This window comes from Halyomorpha halys, unplaced genomic scaffold, assembly GCF_000696795.3.
Source record: "Halyomorpha halys isolate HHAL.00 unplaced genomic scaffold, Hhal_1.1 Scaffold968.1, whole genome shotgun sequence".
Classification (NCBI taxonomy): domain Eukaryota; kingdom Metazoa; phylum Arthropoda; class Insecta; order Hemiptera; family Pentatomidae; genus Halyomorpha; species Halyomorpha halys.
In genome coordinates, this window is record NW_027114226.1 from 56,529 (window position 1) to 75,265 (window position 18,737).

Here is an 18,737-nt window from a genome sequence, read left to right on the forward strand (position 1 = left end):
CCAGGCTTCAGTGATGAAGCAAATTCCTATAAAAGATGAAGTGAACCAGAACATTGACAATAGGGCAAAACGATTTACTCCTTCGCCTCAACAAAGGAATCCAATCACCCCACCTATGCAGATGCCACCTCCTAGCATAAATCCTAATCATCACACTATACCACCTCCAGAAGCTCATGATTCTAATGGTATTGTAAAGATGAATCCTAATATTGGAAATCCCCCTTCTTATCAAGTAACAAATATCAATATCATGGCACCTATTGCAGCTAGTTCACCTATAGCCAGTCATAGTACTCTGTTACCTGAAAATCAAGAACGAATCCCCGATAATCGGGAGTATCCTGACAACACAGAAAATATTGCTCAAGATTTAAAAGCTCTCTCAATTAATCCGGCTAAAGAAGTAAGTTTATTTATGGGGCTTTAAATATAATTTATTGAGATTCATTTATACATTATTGTTTAAGTACTTCATTGGCATGTTGTTGATTTCTAGCAAGCTGAACAAGAAACACAAAAACATTGTGCAGTGGATAGGAACCAATATCTAGAAACAGGACATTTTTCTTCACGGAAGGAGAGTAATACTTATTTACAAAATACAGAAAATAATGATGAAGGTAAGCGAACTTTTATTCTTTTTATAGTATTTCTTCTGTTTATAGTTGGCCATAGATGTGGAGATAGGATGAGAGGGAGGAGGAGAGGAGGGAGTGTGATCAACAGAAATTAACACAAATAAGTGAAACTTATTTAATTTGTACTAACTTTTAATCAGGGCTCAAAAACAAACTGAGATGACAACTGTAGATAGAAACTTAAAAAAAAGAAACAGTACAAGCAAATTAATAAGATGCAAATAGTACTGTAAGAAGATCATTTATAATATAGATAAGTTTTGTGGTTAATTAATAAGACAAGATTTCAATTGGATGTAAATACTTTTGGAGAAAAATCGTTTGTCATGGTTAGGGACAGTGGTTGGAATGAAAGTTTGGTCGAAGCCGAATGAATGGTTTTAGGATAAAGAATGTTCGGAGAGTTAGGTAACAGTAAAGTACGGGAAGAGATATAATATTTTTGTTGGGTGATGTGGTCTCTTAAGAGGTTTTTTGTTTCGCCAATGTAAGAGGAGTTACTGTTAGGAGTAGAAGATGTAATAGGAGGGTGTACAACATGGGGAACAGTGTTGAAGAGGAATATGGTCTTTAATATGTATGAATAAGTGTTAAAAAGTTTATTGTATATATGTATGTATAGTTGACCGTAAAAATTGATATATAAGAAGATGGTCAGGGTTGCGGTCAAAAGAGAAACAAAAATAGTTTACAACTATTTATTTTCCGACGTTTCACCCCACTTTGCAGGGCTTCATCAGGGCTAAAAAGAATAAATCTTTTTTATATTGTATGCTATCTATATTTTTCTTTGCTTATATAGTTTATTATTATCAATTTCCCCCCTCCCCTCCCATAATGGAAGATTAATTTTTTCTTACAATCTTAAAAATGAATCTTTTTTAGCCCTGATGAAGCCCTGCAAAGTGGGGCGAAACGTCGGAAAATAAATAGTTGTAAACTATTTTTGTTTCTCTTTTGACCGCAACCCTGACCATCTTCTTATATAATAAGTTTATTGTATCACTTTATTATATTTTCTCTCTTTTTTTTTTTCCTTTGAATTACAATTTTTTTTAAAGCTTTTATCCTCTGTATCCCTTAATGCTTCTTCTCTCTAGACTACCTCTAGTCTTATGATAGCTTTAATATCGAATAAATTCCTTAAATGTTTTAACAAATAAGAATAAAAGGTAACAAGTGAAAGGTGAGAGGGATTGGCTTACTTCATTCTTTGGCCTGAGTATCTAATATCAGTTATTGTGATTAGAAAACTAAAATTCGTTTTATAACCATGAAGAGTACAGATACAACTTTAGATACTCAGTTTTTGCTAATTGTTTCATAATATTGAAAGATTTCAATTCAAAAGCCCAAGTTTTTTAAGTACAAGTAATTAACTTACCAGACCAAAAGATCTAAGGTTTATTCTTATGTATATTTGCTATCTATATTTTTCTTTGTTTATATAGTTTATTATTATCAATTTCTCCCCTCCCCCTCCCATAATGGAAGATTACTTTTTTCTTATATTCGATATTTTATGAGATAAAGTGAGGAGTCACAAGAGCTATGTGATAGCAATGGGGTTTTGTATTTTAATGGCTGACAAAATATTTATGTACATGGGTTAAATGGAAATATGACATTATGATGACAATAGATATAAGATGAGTCCAGATGATGGGAAAGTATATTGATAAATAATTAAAAGTTTTTTTTGCAGGAGAAGCTCCTCCTCCTGGTCTTCATCGGTTGGTGACAGGTCAGGGGTGTGAGCCATGGAAGGTTGAAATGGATAATTGGTTAGAAAAAGATGTCAATCAAGTTCCCGCTACTCCTTCTGTCCCTAGTTTAACTAGGCATAGTTCTCCACTCTCTTCAATTGGAGAATCAGGTGATTTACTGTATTTAGTTTAATTTAGGTTTTTACTATCAAAATATTTTATAATTATAGCATTTTCTTAATTAAAATTTGGGAAGGGAATAAAGAACTTAAATTGCTCTTAGATGAATATTTTCTAGTTTTAATACATTTTTCAGTCTCTGCTAGTTGTTAGTCTAATGTTTTTTACAAATGAAAATCAATATGACAAGTGATCTTAGTATGTATTTGAATCTAAATGACTATTAAATATAGACTTGTATGTAGTTTAGCTATTGTTATTATGTTTAAAAAAAACAAAAAACTTTTTGTTCTATAGTTCATTCCCATAATCATTATTGCAATAATGTGATATGTATTAAAATTTGATGATTGAATGTGATTCAGAACAAGCAGAACGGCCCCTCCCTGTTCCAATAATCCACTAGCGTAAGCCTACCAAGTTACAACCTCCATTGGACCCCTCACCTAACCTTATAATGCCAAAAGGCAATCCAAGGTATCCTTAACACCCAGCTATACATATAGCATACCTCCTATATGTACGTACCAAATACCCACTAACATCATTACAGGAGGATATGAAAAAAAAAAAAAAAAAAAATGTGATTCAGAAATATACTCCAGATCATCCCTCCCTTAAAATTGCGTAACCCAGGAAAAAATCTGGTGCGTTACATGCATCGCACAATTTTCACTTATCACCTGACGTACTTCTCCAAGTTTTTTGTAAATTTTTGGGCCCCGTTTCAAGTTATTGCTATTTTTGTGATTTTCAAAGATGATGTAATCTAATGATAAAAATTTTTTATTTTTCTGTTGCATTAAATACTTATATTTTAGAGTTTCTTGACCTGAGAATATTTCATTCCTGCTAAGAAAGCAACAGTTTAACTGAAGATAACAAAGCCATATTGTAATCAGAAAAGATCAGATAATCTTGGTTTTTTCTGTTTGGGTCGGATGTTTCTATTTTTCCTTTTTTCTCCTTTAAAAAATAAAAGATTATAAATTAAAATTCTTTAAAATTTTGTATTTATACATTTGTGCCAATGAGAACTATTTATTTGTTTTTAAACAAACTAAGTTAAAGGTAATGATGGGTTAATGTAATATAAATATATTTATGAGTAGAAGATGGTTGGGGTGCAATTGGTGAATAACTTATTTGTGTTCTTCCCCAACCATCTTCTCACATAAAGATAATGGCAGTATTTTTTGAGAGTTTTAAAAATTCGTCATGTAAGCACTATCATGCTTACATGCTCACTTCTGATCGGTGAAATATGTAATTTCAGTTTCCTATTCCATGTTGGTTGTTGTTCATATCACAGGCAGAAAAAATTTCTTCACTTGATCCTGCTGATTCATCTACATCCTTAGGTTGTAAGGGTTGTAATTAGTTGGGTAATGTACTATTTTTTTATTTTTTTGTATTTCATCTTGAAGAGTCCCTAGTTCTTTAATTAAAGGTTTGAACATTTCGCTCAGATAGTCTTTTTGTTCCTGAATGCCCATGTGCAATTCAATGGTAGTTATTTCATGTACCTAACAGTATTAGTGACGGGTAGACTAATCAAATTATTACTGAAAATATAAGAATAATGTTATACTTGAAACAAAGAACATCATTAATAAAACATAGTATGAGTCATGCATTATTTGCTCTTTTCTATACAATTTAAATGTTGTAACATACAATAGCTTTTAATGTCATTACACCAGCTGTCAAATGCAAGAAGTACCCTATCAATTTTTCTATTATCATCATCAGAAAATGTTTCATGCTTACCTTTGATGCCTAAGAATTCTTTAGCAACTGAAACCTTTAGTTAATCATGAGAGATAGTTGACCGTGAATGATTGAAACCTTTAGTTGTTCATGTTTAATACATTAACAACATGAATATGAATATTAAGATTCATTTTGAGCCCTTCTTTGTTCCTTTGAAAAGATGAAATATACGACCCCCTTACACGAGACAAGACCATAATAGTTGCCATTAATACATGATGATAAGACCTGGCTGATCTTAAAGACAGCTTAATTTTATATTGATACGACATATTTAATCAAAATCATCAAGAAAACTTAATAGAAGATAATTAATCCTTAAGTTAATAAATATTTAATTACCAATAATATTTTAAGGCAGATTAGGACCTAAAAAATTACATTGAGTATTATTTTAACAATTACTGTCATATATATGTATACATAGTTGACCGTAAAAATTTATATATAAGAAGATGGTCAGGGTTGCGGTCAAAAGAGAAACAAAAATAGTTTACAACTATTTATTTTCCGACGTTTCGCCCCACTTTGCAGGGCTTCATTAGGGCTGTTCAAAGGCAAAGTTGAAATTACTGTAATTTTTTTTTTTTATTACCAAATATGTTGTTACCCTTCATCATCTGTTTGGTTGCCATTTTCGTTTTCTTTTGAAATACACTTTTCTTCTGATATTTTGTAATATATGTTGTTTTGCTCTTCCTCAGAAACAAGGGATGATGAAAAAGAAAGAAGAAGAGAAGTACCTGGAGAAGCTGAGCCTCTTCAGGGAAGGGTGGTGCTGGGACAGGTTCCTACTCCTCCCCAGGATGCTCCTACTGCAAGAGGTGCATTTCAAACAATCATTGTATTGAATTTATATGTGCAAAATTATTAATTTCCTCTTCTATTTTCTGCTTGTTAATTAATACTTTATTTGATTATTTATATATTTTTTTTACAAATTTTCCATATTGTTTATCATAGCAAATTATTTACTTACTGATTCATAGGAGAAAGAGAAAGGGAAAGGTTAGAAAGAATGGTTGTGGGTGAACAAGTTCAAAGTGGTGGCAACACTTCGGATGATTACAGACAACCTGGAAGGCAAAAAAGGCACCAGAGGCATCGCAGAGCTGAGTAAGTGAAAAAAAAAACAACTCTATAGTGTTAAATAACTTACTGATTATAACTTTAGAATCTGATGACTAATATTCTTGTTATAGCTAATACAATTATATGTATTTACAAATTATATGGACATGAAAATGAACTGTGTAATATTATTGAAAAATGTTCAGATGAATCAATCAATTTAAACAAAGTTTGCAATGGTATTAATCTTCCAGAAAATTAAGCAAATAATATTCGATAAACTCTTAAACAAGAAATTTATTTTTTATTGTAAAAAAAAAAAGTAACGCAATGGGACCCTGTTGTAGCAAGTCTCATCGCATAAACCTATCTTTTTTTAACAAGAACTCTTAATAAAGCTGACATAATCAAATATTGTCATTTCTCTTAATGAAGTTCTAGCTCTTATCCAACTTTTCTTTCATAAAACTTTCTCTCTATACACTGACTTTTTATTCTCCAGTCACCCCTTCTTACATATACTTGTTGACACAAATTTTTTCATATACAAATATATATTTACATAATACAATTTTTTCTTTGATTATTATTTATATATTTGTATCCTATATCGGTATAATTTTATTTATTGAGTGTAATTTATATTACTGTATATGTGAAATACATTACAAAAATTTTAGAGATTTATTATATTCTAGATAATTTTCTTTTTAGCAGCAGTTATGAAGAAGAAGAGAGAGACTATTCTAGTGATCGTGATAGAAGAAATGAAGATCATCGTCGGCGAGATGATAGGCCGAGAAGGCGTCGAGAACAAAGGTACTTTATAGGTCTAACTTATCTTAATTTTATACATTCTCTTTTTAAATTTAAGAAAAATGGAAGAATGATAGTGTAGTGGTTTTGTCATTTAGTTCTCCCTTAGTAGATTAGGACTTCAATTTATTCTATCTTATTTCTTTATCTCCATTCAAACATTCATTCAAGATTTTCAAAAATTGAGATGCTATTCAACTCAAAAGTTTTTAATTCCCATTAGTTCTTGAGAGTATATTCTGTTCTAATTTCTTATAACTACTATATAACTTTATATCAAAAGTAATAAAGTGTATATTTTATTGAGTTTCAATTCAAACCCAAATTATATTAACGAAAAGAACTATCTGTCCCCTTTTGTGTTTTGAGAGTGCTTTGGAACTTAAATATTTATTACTATAGAGATTATAATGAAACTGAGTGAAAAGAGCCCCCATTGCTTGCCACAGTAGAAGTACTCGTAGCTCCTTAGAGACCCACACCTCTCTGATCACTCTCAGGCATTTAGAGCATGATGCTAGTCACACTTTTTGCTGAGAATTATTTAAGATAAAAAATCAATTACCTCTAATTGTCTCTATCCCACGATCTAGATTCTTTTATTTTAAACAATTATTATTTGATTGATGTTTCAGATCTCCTGAATATAGAAGTGATGAAGAGTATGAGGAAAGAAGAAGTTTTCATCGAAGTGGAAGAGAAAGGTAATATAAAATATTTTCATTGACTTAAAAATGTTTCTGGGCATGGCATGATATCTGATTAATGTTCATGATTTTTTTTTTTATAGAAACAAGAACTAATATATTTATTTTTTTTTTTATTGGATTTGATATTAAACTAACATTGGATTTTATTATTTTTATAATATATATTCCAGCCGGAGGACAAGAGAATACAGTCCTGATAGAAGTTATTATAGGGACTATAGAGATTACCGAGGTGATGATTCAAGGTATGCATGATTTAATTTTTATTTAATTTGCTTCTCTCAGCAACTACTTTCTCTTGTACTATAGTTATTTTTGTTACATCATCAGGTATTCTTGAGTCTACGCTTGGTAAAACCTTTAGTACTACGAACAGTAGATGTCGGATTAATTATATATATATTTTTATAAACAGTTGTCAAAATCTTATTCAACATTGTGTTTAATAATCGCTGCTTGTGTGATATTGCTGCATTAAACTAACAATATTTAACTCACTTTCTTTGTTTTGCATATGCTTATGTGATGGTATTTTGATGAACGAAATTCTTCTAGTGTCCTCCACTTTTAAGATTAGGAATTAAAAGAATTTTATATTATTATTTAAATAGCCAGAATGGGAATTTCATTTCATCTGTTCATTCATTTTTTTCTTCCTAGGCCAGATGAATTATCAACAGTAAGAAGTTGTTTCATTGAAGTGAATTGTACAAGATTATAATAATGGCTCGGAATAAAGTAGGTTTCTAGATAGTTAAATCCATTTTGCTCCATATCCAACTCAAACTTTAATAGCTTGACATGTTTCAGAAGATATGTTTTATCTATATAAAAAAAATATATATTCAATTTTTTTTTAATAAAATCTAAATTATTCTGGTTCTGAACCTTTCTTCTAAATTTGCTAGACATCAAATTGCTGGCCATTGGCGGAATGAAAACCATGGTTTCAAAGACATTTGTTGGTTTTACTCAATCCTTATGGTGGATATACCCATTTACCACATGCCACAAATCCAAGACTCTTATAAATACTTGTTTATCAAAGGCAGCAACAAAAGTTGGTATCTACATGCTTGTTTTGTTCTCTTGAATTTTTTCGGCTATTAGATTTGATGTACTGTATTTTCCTTTAAAAAAGGAACAAAATAAAGGTAGGTGAAATAAGAGGAAATGTATTTATCAGGAATATAGGTTATAGATAATGACCTATATAAATATAGGTATATATACATGCAATGTGGAAAATACCATTCTTCCTAAGGAGATGTCTAAACACCGATAACTACCCGAATTCACTAAAAATAAAACAACTCAAAATTTGTAGATTCGCCCATTGATGAGCCCATTTATCGCTATTATTTATGACTTTACCATCCCATACCTTATCTATTGTGGGAATGTTTATACCTGAGTGGTATTATGTAAAATAAGCAGCATAACAACATACCATACTTACATATTGTAACTTGTATTAGCTTTGTTTTCCGTGTTCTACCACCATTCCAAAAAAAAACATATTACTACATGATCTGCTCTTTATGCACATATAGTGCAAAGAGGGCGGTCATAAAAACGTAATTTTATGTGTTCCAACTACAATGCGTTAATTACTTAGTCATATAATGTCTTATCTTTTAATGTCTTGGCAGTTTTAAAGCAATGCAAACTGAAAACAAAATGTGTAGATGCAGCAACAGCGCCCTTTGATTTGTGCCCAGAAAACGACACTCGATGGTTCAGGCCAACTTGTACCAGTCAATCCAAATAACTCATCCACACACTTGCGCACAGCCGAATTTGCCACGTTTGACAAACGTGTAGAAGGACCTTAAAATGATTACATGACAGTAATAAAGTTAATGAAGCACATTACTATCTATGGTCTCTCCCTGAAACAGATTAGGTACCCTAACCTATCTTTGTCCCCGATACTCTACTTATGCTGTTATAGGACTGATTTTTTAATTTAATTAAAAATTGAAGATGTATTTAATAAATCTGAAGTCAATTTTCACTTGTTATCCAACAGAAAAAGTAAGTTTTTCTCTGAATGATATACAGATGTTATTCTCTTGATTGTTTTTATTTATACATACACAATCAAATAAATTTTAAGATAATAATATTTTTTGCTCTTATTAATCATTGATTTTCTTCTTGTTTAAACGTTATGTATTGAATTCTGTTTATAAATCTCTGATAATAGAAATAAGACAGGTTATTTTCTTATGGTATATAATTTTTATTTTATTTTTTTTGTCAGATCTCATCGTCGCTATTATGGGCGAGAATATGATGATTATTATCGAGAGAATCAGCGCTCTAGGCCATCTTCAAGATCAGGCTCTGATTACAGACATCAAATAAAACATTCCATGAGAATGATGCATGGACATTACTACCATGACCTATGTAAGTTTTATGCTATTTCTCCTTAATACTTTTTATTTATTATCTTTAAAAATATAATAATGGAATTTTGATTCTAATCAACCTGTATTCCTTTTTACTTGAAATTACATGGGTAAAAATCCGCACTCTCACAAAGAAATATTGTGCATAAAAAATTTATATTATATGTAAATATTTTACTTAATATAAATAGTTTAAATATATTTTGTAGCATTTTCTTATCTTTAGATTTTGTGGTAACTGACTACTGGAAATAATTTTCACCCTAATTATCCCTCGATTCTCAAAAGTTCAGGAAGGCTTTATTTGTTATGCCCTAGTTATTGATGTTTCAACTTGGTGAAGGTTTAAAAATTTTAATCATAAGATGGTCAAGAAAGGTGGTTAAAAAGGTTCTTAAATAAAATAGCAACAAACTATTTATTAAGATCAGTGTTTCGACCCACATTGCAGGTTTTCTTTTTATTAAGATGTTGAGGTGAAATATAAACTACTTTTAGAATGTTATCAATATTTTATATTTGTATATCATTTTAGGTTTCCCCATTTTCAAGAACTAATATTCCTTATTTGTTAAGTACATCCATTTCTTTTGGAAATTTTTTCATATGGACATTTAATTAATGTCATAGTAAAAATTATGTATATAACAAAAAAAAAATATATAGTTAAAAAAGAATATACTAAAAATTAATTTTTAAATTAAAAAGAATATAATAAAACTTAATTTTTTCTTATGCCACAGGAAGTGGGCTATTACGCCATTTTCCCTCTCGCAGTCCAATACATTTAATTTTTATATCAAAAAGAATATAATAAAAATTAAATTTTAGAACAGAGTCTATCTTTAAAATGATACAAAAATATAAAAGCAGTTTAACAAATAAATTTGTACTAACTGACTTATGAAAATAATTTTCATCCCAATGATTCGAGTATCTGTATTCAGTGTAATATTATTACCTCTGTTCATTTTTGTTTTGATTTTTCATTCTTTTTTTTTTTTCTTTTTTTCAATTTTATCATCTTTATTTTATCTTATAGTCCTACCACAGTTTACAATATTTTTTATATCTTGTTTATTTAGCTCCAATGAAGAATTTCAATGATGGTCAAAACATTGTAGGTTTCTCATAAATTGTTTTTGTTGTTTTGAGTAAGGTGCGTCAGATCAATTATCTATTTGGGACAAGAGCTTAAATGAGAATCCATCTTAAATTTGTTTTGTTGGGAAAATTTATCGCTGCTTATGAATGTTAAATTTATAAATGCTCTATACAATAAATATATATACTCTATACAATTTATGTTCAAAATGACTTGTATTAGCTTGCAACATTATTGGTGGGTAGACCTCCCAGGGTTCATAGGTCAGGAGACAGTTGGTAGTTAGCCATTGAGACAAATAAGGAGGTATAGGATCAGAGCTAGGGGACATGTTGGGTACTGGGGCTGACAGGTAATTTGACTTGGGCAGCCTAAGCCATTGGGTTGGTGGCCATGCTAGTGTTTACTAACAGCAGTTAGCTATGGGTAAGTATAACTGCGAGGTTATGGTTTTCAAATTATTATATTACTATTTTAGAAGTCACAAAAAATCATCTTTCATGTCAAAGTGTTTTAAAACTGAACCCATACATCATAAGTAAAAATATTCTCTTTGAAAGAATAATAATTTGAAACTGGATGTTCCTTTTCATATTATCTTCTTGATTAGAATTATATTACTTTTTTCCAAGAAAGAGTGTTTAATGTGTTGGATTTAAGTGTTAGATGTGTTTATAATATTTTAGAGTCTCAGATGAATTAAACTGTTTCAGTCAGTTTGATTCAATTATCATTTTTATATAATTACTCATAAATTATTTATTTGTTTTTCAGATCCAGCTGGGGCACCAGCTTTTCATGATTATAATTTAAAATATTCCCAAAGAACTGCAGAATATTTTGAAAGGATGCGACATATAGATCCTGCTGGATACGCTGCATGGTATTCTCAGTACATGCAGGGAAGATTTGGGCAAGAGTCCTCTGGGCGTGCTTTTTCAAGTGATAGGGCCTCTGTTCATTCTGGGCAAAGCTCCTCCCATCAAAGGCAGGGTATATCAACGTAAGTACTAATCCTTCTTTTCAAATCCCCTAAATTCTCATCTTTTTATCCATTCCCTTTACAACATTGTTTATCAGAGATATATAATTCTATTATGATTTCCATCGTAAAGCAATTAATCCAATATTAATTTTTTTTTTTTTATTTAGTCCTCAAGAAATAGTGGATGATCTTACCAGGGAAGAAGAAGTGGATTATACTCCTCGATTGTATGACAGTGCTCATATTAGAGGTACATGGCAAATATATATTTGTATTTTACCATCCTGACATTCTATAGATGTTTTCAATCCACTTTAACTATTTTTAATACACTATACCATTAGTCAAGTTCTGTTTCATTATTGTCTTATGTACGTTAGGATTGAAACTTCTTTAAACTTTCAGGACCCCATACAAATTTTCTCTTATTAGAAATTATCAAGGCAGCACTTGTACCCCTCCCCCTCCCACAAGTTTAAATAAACTTGATGGTAGCCTTTTTTTCATTCATATTTATATTAATCTATATACAATAATATAATCTCTCTTGTTTTGACTTAAAGTTTTCAGTGAGTTGATCCAAATTTGAAATAAAAACCATGAGTTCAGTAAATTTGTATATGTTTTGATATCCTTCTTTAACAGAGACTCTAATAATACACAATTTAGTGAAGTAGACCTTTTATTCCTTTCTGAATGAGGGGTTATTATAATTAAGAAGTTAAATTTGGGTCATGATGGTTCTTGGAAGGAGAAAGATTCACATTACTTTTCAGTGTAAATTTAATTTTTTCATTGTGAACTTTCTACTTCTATTTCTTTAAACTACTTTTGTATAGAAAAAAAAAAATTAATGGTTATGTAGTGTATCACTTATTACTAATTATTTTTGATGAATTTTACTTTGTTGCTAATACCTAAATATCAACTTGAATTATAGTTTTCAGAACTAGCTTATTGTCATCAATGATTACTTCAATTAGATCTCTCATGTTATTTTTTTTTCTAATACTTATGGGTATTAATTCTAGAAGTTTTTTAATGATTGATTATTACAAACATCAAATTACATGTAAAATTTTAACATCATTCTTTAAAGTTTTTATTAATGTCTGTTTTTTTTAAACTTTATCTATCTATTTAACTCGTTTTCATTTATTGTAATCACTATGACCTCTTATAATGAAAAATAACAACATATAATCCTTAGTATAAAAACTTCGCTGAGAGTGTTCAATTATCTCTCAAAGATGCTTATTAGGATATAAGTTACGGGTTGAAAGGATTATTAAATTGTTATATTTTTCAAAGCCTCTTTTCTGTTTAGATTTTTTAAACTGAAAATATCCATTTTATTATGAAACTAATGCTGTGTAACATATATTTTTAGGAAACATGGATGGACAAGGTCGTTTGATTGTTGTAGATCCACATTATCCATTAGACAAACAACGAGCCACTGTTAATATCTGTCATCTTTCACAGATTTCACTTGACAGTGATACAGAAGACTTTTTCCAAAGTCCTGGTCCATTTATTCCGTAAGTTAGTCTTATTTCTTGGCTTTTTCATTTCTATCTAGATTTTTGTATAATTAATTGTATTTTTTAAGAACTAATTCTATTTTGATACATATTTATAAATTTGTGTTGTCCTTAAAGTTACTATATTTAAATGTCAGTTTGGAAAAAAATCTTGTCAGCTATTTGTTATTTATAAGTTGTTTCAAGTTTAGTTTAAGTTTAAGTTATTATAGGTTCTGGTAATCAGTTTTAGGCTTGAGGGGAGGGAAGTAGAAAAATAAAAAAAAATCTTTTGAGACTTATTAACGTAACATTAGACAAAAATGCCATTCAGTCTGTTCAAATTTACCTTCTTATTGATTTTTTTAACTTTATTTCTTCTTAGTTAAATTGAATAATGTCCATTAATTAACTTCTGCTATGTTTGTTTTTTAGGGGTGTAACTCATAGGAATACAGTTCTTCAATATCTAAAGAGAATTTCAGACCGGTCTGTTAAGAGTTCTGAGAAACTTCTCTACGATCTCATCCATATGACTGTTAAAGGAAATGGGGTTTGTACTTGTTTAAATTTTTATTAAAAATCCAATGTTGGTGGAATGCGTTGATTCATAAATATTCATTTATCACTACTTAATATCTTTAGTAACAGTATTTTTTTGTATTAAGGAGGTAAATGGAAGTGATGTAGCTGAATTATTAATGGATAGTTATAAAAAGTCTATCCAAAATGGAAATGAATCTGGCGAAGAAGCGGCAGGCCCTCCGGCAGTCTCTAGCAAAAAAGTAACTGCAAGATTTAGGGAATTGCTTCAACAGGGGAATAAAACTGAAGCATTAGGTATTTTCTTTTTTGTTTTAAATTTAATAATTTTCTATCCATGTTCATTTCATTGTTGAGGTGAGAAAAAAATCTTTTAATTTAAAACTAATAGTATACTATATAAAATGATTGTTGTACTTGCCAATAACAGCAATCGTTTAAGCATTTAGTTGTAATTATTAGAAGTACAATATATAATAACGGTATAAATAATTATATTTTTGTATTGAAACATTTACTTGCCATTTCAATTATTTTGCATTTAGATTTGCTTAGTGATATACTCATATGTCACTCATCATCTCTTCCTGGACTTTAAATCCGCCTACGACAGTATAACCCGTCCAGAACTCCACCAAGCCCTAGAAGAAATGAACGTTCCGAAAAAACTCATTCATACGATTGGTGAAGATGTCTATGACTGGTTCAAAATATGTTGTTCGCATCGGCCATGACTTATCAGACTCCTTTGACACTAATTGTGGCATGAGACAAGGCAACGCTCTTGCATGTACCTGTGAATTGAAATGAATAGCCAAAACAATATCTCTCAGGAGATTAGCAGAAGGAACGCTGCTGCCAGCCGATGCTGCTTTGGCCTGGCAAGACATTTCAGAAGCGGGTTGCTCTCTGATGGGACCAAGGTTAATCTCTATCGAACACATGTATGTCCCTTTGTTACATACGGATCTGAGGCTTGGACCTTCACTAAAGTCAATGAAGCAAGACTTGGTTTTTGAGAGGTCCATTTTGAGAAAAATATTTGGACCTGTTAGAGAGGGTGGATGTAGAAGGAGGAATGTATGGAGAAGAAGGAAGAACGTGGAGCTATCGGTTTTGTACAGAGGCAATGATGTCAAGTTTATATATAAGGTTGGATAGACTCTGATGGGCAGGTCATGTGAGGATGCATGGTGATGACATCCAAAATAAGGTCCTATCCAAGCAGTTAAATGGAAAGAGAAGAGTGGGGAGGCTGAACTTAAGATTGTTGGATGCTGTATCTAGGGATGCCCGGGTCCTTCTGGAAACCCGTAACTGGAGAGTTGAAGCAGAAGACAGGACGGCCTGGCGGAAGCTACTAGAGGAGGCCCAGGCTTGGTAACGGGTTGTTGCGCCAATCATGATGATAGTGATATAAGAAAATAAACATTTTGGCAAACAGTCCATAGCAGTTATAATACCTTGTTGAACTATAATGCATAAGGATTAATTAAATATTAATATTAATATGAGTATTTCTAATATTTTTTAGATTGGGCTATTGATAACGATGCATGGGGTCATGCTTTGTTTCTTGCTTCAAAGATGGATGAAAGGACACATAACAATATTATGTTGAGATTTGCTAACAGTATAGCTCATAATGATCCTCTTCAGACACTTTATCAGTTAATGTCTGGCTTTGTTCCCCAAGCAGCTACGGTATAATACCCTTCTTATATTGTTATTCATTAAGAATTGTATCACACCTCATTTGGCTTTTTTCAAGTGTGCTAGTAAAATTCTAAACTCTAAAAGTTGTGAAGTTGAATTAGTCAATCATATTGTTTTTCTGGCTATAATTTTATTTTATTTTAATGAAATTTAATTATTTGACAGTGTTGTGCTGATAAGAAATGGTCTGACTGGAGGCCTCATCTTGCCATGATTTTAAGCAACCCCACTGGAAACGCTAATTTAGACCGGCAGGCGATTATCACTTTAGGAGATTCTCTCAGTGAGTAGAATATTGTCTAAAACATATTTTAGAAAATAAATTAAAACAATCTATATTACATTATGTATGTATAAAATACATAAATGAAGGGAACAATTTGTGACCTTAAAAAGCAAAACACTATATTTCTCCCACACACTTTATTGGCACCTTCACACACACATTGATATTTCTGTGAACTTATTATTCTTATATATATATATATTTTTTTTTTCTAAACACTTAATTCATTATACAGTCATCTATATATAAGTTGAATGTTTTAAAAATATACAAGCAAAATTAATCTTCATGACAATCAGCCCAGAATCCTAATGGTTTTAATTAAAGTAAGATTAATAAATGTATGGCTAAAGTATTCCCCATTATTTAAACTGCCTGTTTTTTAAAATTAATTTAATTTACCTTATTTCATTCAAATTTTTTTCTATTGTATAGATTGTAATTTTAAAAAAATAATAAAAGAACCCTTATTTACGATATCTCGATAATTTCTACCAGCCTCAAATTATTGTAGTGTAGTTTTTTTGTTAAATGATGTGTATACCCTCAATTTTCAGATGCCAGTGGAAGATTGTTTGCTTCCCATTTCTGTTATGTCACTGCTCAAGTTGAATTTTCGGAATTTAGACCAGATGCCCAACTAGTTTTACTTGGTTCATCTCCTAATCAAGAATTTTCGAAATTTGCCAGTTGCAGGGCTATTATGTTGACCATGTGTTATGAGTATGGTTTGAAATTACGGCAACCTTTGTTCAGCATTCCTACTCTACAGGTTTTTATTTATATTTATTACATCTGTGCAGAGCTTAATGTTCTTATTTTATTTTTTTAAATATAATAATTTTCTTCACAGGTTTACAAATTAATCTTGGCGGCTCGCCTAATAGACAGTGGACGAATCCGTAATGCCTTACAATATTGTGAGTTTCTTGCTCAAGAAATGCTTAGTGGTACAGCTCCTGTTGTTAAGTCTCTTCTCACAACTGTTATTGATTTCTCATTGAGGTTGAAAATGTTCGATCCAGTTCTAGCACTTTCCGGAAATACGGAAAGAGATCCGGATTGGCTTTCCAGTCTCAAACAGCTATCTCGAAATTTACCTGTAAGTTATTTTCATGCATGATAATTATTTGTCTCTTCACCTATTGATGGTGATTATTATTTATACTTGAAGAAGATTATTACTTCTTACAAGCTTTTAACTGAACTGCTTGCGTATATGGTTTGTAAATTTATTAACATTATTACTTCCAAATCAAAAGACACATCTAGAACTTTCTCATTGAACAGAGGAAATCCCATTATAGTTCAAATTGTATAGTTTCCTTTTGGAGAAACTGAAACTCCATTTTTTTTTATTTAACAGACTAAGCTTTTCCATAAACAGCTCCAAAAGATTCCAGCAATTGATCCACTTTTCATTTCATGTGTAAATTTGTTGAAAAAATATTGGAGTTCTTACAAATACTGTTGTAATGAGATGGTGTGTCAGCCCATATGCTTCTTGTTTCCTTTTCCCATCTACTTAATCTTCTCCTGGAGTGGCATCAGTGATATTGATGATACACTAATACATATTACTTTTTCTCTGTTCTAATTGCCTCTGTCAGTATTGGATCCATTACCTATGCCAGTCCTCATCAAATTGCCTGCTCTAACTAATTTCTCCGTGTTTGAATTTTACGAAAAAATGCAAATTTATTGATGAGTATTTTTTTTTTTATTTGGGGACATCTTGCCATTTAGTTTTATAAGTTTTCCTGTTAGTTTATGCTATCAATTTTTAATTGTGACAATTCCTTATGTTGGATTTTGTGCCAATGTTGGAGCTAGATTCAATTTGGCCCTATTATGAAGTTTAAAAATGGTTGAAGAAAACCATGCTTGAGCTGACTAGACGAGATAGGGAACATCCTAATGAGGATAGTAATCAGAAAATGACGAATGCTTGCTTTTAATAGAAGAGAATGGAGGGAGGTGACCAGAGAGGCCCAGGCTCTTGTTGAACTGTACTTCTAAGAATTAAAAAATATTATTTTTGAATGTTGGAAATCTAAGATTAATTTTTTATATCAAAAATCTTTTTAATATTTATAAGTGGAGATGGTTAGGAGGTTCGGTTAGAAAAAAAACAAAAATTATTTATTCATACTGACGTTTCAACCTGAGTTTCAGATCTTCATCAGAGCTATAAAACAATAAGAGATAACAATACCATCAATCAGAGGAACATAAAATTGAAATGAAATAATAAACTAATAAGTTTGGAAATATATATAACAATGAATTGAATAATAAAAAATAGTTGATTATTATTCAATTCATTGTATGAATATTTCCAAACTTGTTAGTTTATTATTTCTTTTCAATTTTATGTTTCTCTGAATGACGGTTATTATCTCTTTTTGTTTTATAGCCCTGATGAAGACCTGAAATTCAGGTTGAAACATCGGCATGAATAAATAATTTTTGTTTATTTTTTCTGACCGCACCCCCGACCATCTTCTCCACTTATTAATCGACGTTCAACTATTTATATTTAATCTTAAAAATTACAGCTGTGTTTCAATTACAGGATGAATACACCCCTCGTAGCAATAACTGTTCACCTTTGGCTGCCCCTGAACCAAACCCAAACAATGACTTTCTTCAAGAAACATATAAGGTTTGTATTTTATGATCTTTAAAATATTGTAATGAATATTCTACTGCTGAAATTAAAAAAAAAAAAAAAAAACTCTTGGCTTTAAGTTGAAAGTAATTTATTTATTTCAAAATAAATATTTATTAATCAATTTACAAATATTAATTACTTGAACCAATGTCTGATTGTTCCCAACTTTTTATTTATGTATTTTTGTTTTTCTATTCCATTCAAATTTTTGTAGATGTTATGTTAATCTAAAATTTGTGCCTGTAGTTTTATAAAGTACTAACTTTATCCCACTGTTTCATCTGGATTAAATTTGGTTTGTAGATGTCTATTTTCTGAACATTTGACTCAACTGCATATGATTACTTGAATACCATATGAAATTTATGTGGAAAGATCAAAGTACCAATTACAAAAATAAAGAAAAATCAATTTAGATGGTTTTTATTTTATCAGATAAAGAATGAACTATCTTTCGAATGATTAGCAATAACGTTGCTGGAGGTGTGCACCTCCTACCTCTTAGCACATCTCCAGCCATATAACAAACACCTTTAAAATGTCAGCTTGATAGGCATTGCTATTGCAAGATTATGCTCACATAAGGCAAGG

The 18,737-nt window shown here is 30.6% G+C and overlaps 1 protein-coding gene across 1 annotated transcript in view; it reads left to right on the forward strand.

The window, feature by feature from the left end:
* The window catches only part of Sec16 (Secretory 16), a gene marked incomplete at its 5' end in the record, with an annotated part of 44,549 nt that continues 25,812 nt past the window's right edge, over nt 1–18,737 (forward strand). The window contains 19 exon segments of the mRNA XM_067051453.1: nt 1–406; nt 500–623; nt 2,347–2,517; nt 5,005–5,124; nt 5,290–5,416; nt 6,086–6,190; nt 6,823–6,891; nt 7,068–7,142; nt 9,164–9,312; nt 11,194–11,422; nt 11,572–11,654; nt 12,795–12,945; nt 13,363–13,480; nt 13,596–13,767; nt 15,005–15,174; nt 15,352–15,469; nt 16,030–16,244; nt 16,326–16,574; nt 18,048–18,137. Coding sequence (XP_066907554.1) covers nt 1–406; nt 500–623; nt 2,347–2,517; nt 5,005–5,124; nt 5,290–5,416; nt 6,086–6,190; nt 6,823–6,891; nt 7,068–7,142; nt 9,164–9,312; nt 11,194–11,422; nt 11,572–11,654; nt 12,795–12,945; nt 13,363–13,480; nt 13,596–13,767; nt 15,005–15,174; nt 15,352–15,469; nt 16,030–16,244; nt 16,326–16,574; nt 18,048–18,137 — 2,941 coding nt within the window.